The 2,127-nt window shown below is 43.6% G+C and overlaps 1 protein-coding gene across 1 annotated transcript in view; it reads right to left on the bottom strand.

Moving 5' to 3' along the window:
- Positions 1 to 1,979: 1,979 nt before the first annotated feature.
- Positions 1,980 to 2,127, bottom strand: part of LOC139025669 (S-antigen protein-like) — a 4,812-nt gene continuing 4,664 nt past the window's right edge. The window contains exon 4 of the mRNA XM_070440830.1: positions 1,980 to 2,124. Within this exon, the coding sequence (XP_070296931.1) occupies positions 1,980 to 2,124 (145 nt within the window). The remainder of the gene's footprint in view (positions 2,125 to 2,127) is intronic.

Here is a 2,127-nt window from a genome sequence, read left to right as displayed (position 1 = left end):
GGCGCCAAATTCAAAAATATTACTAAAAATATTTATAATCATGCAATCACAAGTGAAATATACCAAAACACAGCTTAGCTTGTCGTTAATCCACCTATCGTGTCAGATTTTGAAAATATGCTTTACAGCGAAAGAAATCCAAGCTTTTGTGAGTGTATCAATCAATGCTACAACAGCTAGCCCCAAATTAGCATGGTCACGAAAGTCAGAAAAGCAATCAAATTAATCGCTTACCTTTGATAATCTTCGGATGTTTGCACTCACGAGACTCTCGGTTACACAACAAATGTTCTTTTTGTTCGATAAATATTACTTTTATAACAAAAAAACGCCATTTGGGTTGCGCGTTATGTTCAGAAAACCAAAGCCTCGTTCCGCTCGACAAATTCCAAAATGTATCCGTAATGTTCGTAGAAACATGTCAAATGTTTTTTTATAATCAATCCTCAGGTTGTTTTTAACAAACATAATCGATAATATTTCGACCGTACCGTAACCTATTCAATAAGAGAGAAAAAGAAAATGGAGAGCTACCTCTCTCGTGTGCAGGAACTATTCAGAGGACACCTGACTACTTTTGAAAAATCTCGCTCATTTTTCAAAATAAAAGCCATTGGAAAAGGAATCTGGTTGATACCCCTTTAAATGGAAGAAAGACGGTCCAGGAAACACAGATACCTTTTTTTAAATTTTTTTATCACTTCCAGGTTAGATTTTCTCAGGTTTTCGCCTGCAGAATCAGTTTTGTTATACTCACAGACAATATTTTGAAAGTTTTGGAAACTTTGGAGTGTTTTCTATCCTAATCTGTAAATTATATGCATATTCTACGATCTGGACCTGAGAGATAGTCCGTTTACCTTGAACGTTATTTAAAAAATCTGACCCCTTAAGAGGAGGTTAACATCCCTAGTCTCTTCCTCTCACCCTTCGCTCCAGACTCATTCCCCGAGGTGGTCTCCAGCAGCACCCGACCCCAGACTCCAGTCCCCATGGAAGGACACTCCTTCACCAAGATGTCCTCCAGTCCACCCAAGAACAACTGTGTCTGGCCAGGAATCTCCTCCAGCCATCTGAAAAGTATGTACTATGTAGCACATAGAATATCTCTCTGGGGACAATTCAGTAGTAATGTAGAGAGAAAGTAGTAATGTAGGCAGAAAGACACTGCAGTGGTAATGTAGGCAGAAAGACACTGCAGTGGTAATGTAGGCAGTAAGACACTGCAGTGGTAATGTAGGCAGAAAGACACTGCAGTAGTAATGTAGGCAGCAAGACACTGCAGTGGTAATGTAGGCAGAAAGACACTGCAGTAGTAATGTAGTGAGCAAGACACTGCAGTAGGAATGTAGGCAGCAAGACACTGCAGTGGTAATGTAGGCAGAAAGACACTGCAGTAGTAATGTAGTGAGCAAGACACTACAGTAGGACTGTAGACAATGGAAAGAATTACTGTATGTGTAGCCTGACTCTCTCTCTCGCTTTGCCTCTCGCTCTACCTCTGCAGTGACCTCGTTTTCCTCACCGAAGAGCAAGCGCCAGAAGAAGTACCGTAGTGTGATATCAGACGTGTTTGATGGGACCATTGTCAGCTCAGTGCAGTGTCTGACCTGCGATAGGGTGAGTAGTTTGTCTAGCCGTCTTGTTGAGCACTTAGCCTGACGACTCTGCATTCCCCCGCTGCTCTGTTGTTCGCTACAGACTTTAGTCTGAGACGGCAATTATTCAAGTCATTTGTGGTGTCGAGGGGCGTTTTACCAGCGATTGGATTGTCTCTAACCAATCAGAGTATCAAAGCCAATTACACATTTTCACACCGCCACATTACCCACGTGTGTCCTGACTCTGGACCAATTAGACGGCCCCAAATGTGTTGTCATTCGGTGAAGGGTCGAGGAGCTACTCCGTTCCAGACTTATTGGTGAGAAGAAACTGTCTGTGTAGCCAGGCAATGGGGCATAATTATCATGGAATAGACCTTAACCCTCTGTCCCCCTGTCCCGTAGAGGATGGACCCTCTGTCCCCCTGTCCTGTAGAGGATGGACCCTCTGTCCCCCTGTCCTGTAGAGGATGGACCCTCTGTCCCCCTGTCCTGTAGAGGATGGACCCTCTGTCCCCCTGTCCTG

Source organism: Salvelinus sp. IW2-2015, unplaced genomic scaffold, assembly GCF_002910315.2.
Source record: "Salvelinus sp. IW2-2015 unplaced genomic scaffold, ASM291031v2 Un_scaffold3044, whole genome shotgun sequence".
In the NCBI taxonomy this organism is placed as follows: domain Eukaryota; kingdom Metazoa; phylum Chordata; class Actinopteri; order Salmoniformes; family Salmonidae; genus Salvelinus; species Salvelinus sp. IW2-2015.
The sequence above is the reverse complement of the archived record's forward strand: the minus strand, read 5'-3'. Positions and strand labels throughout refer to the sequence as shown.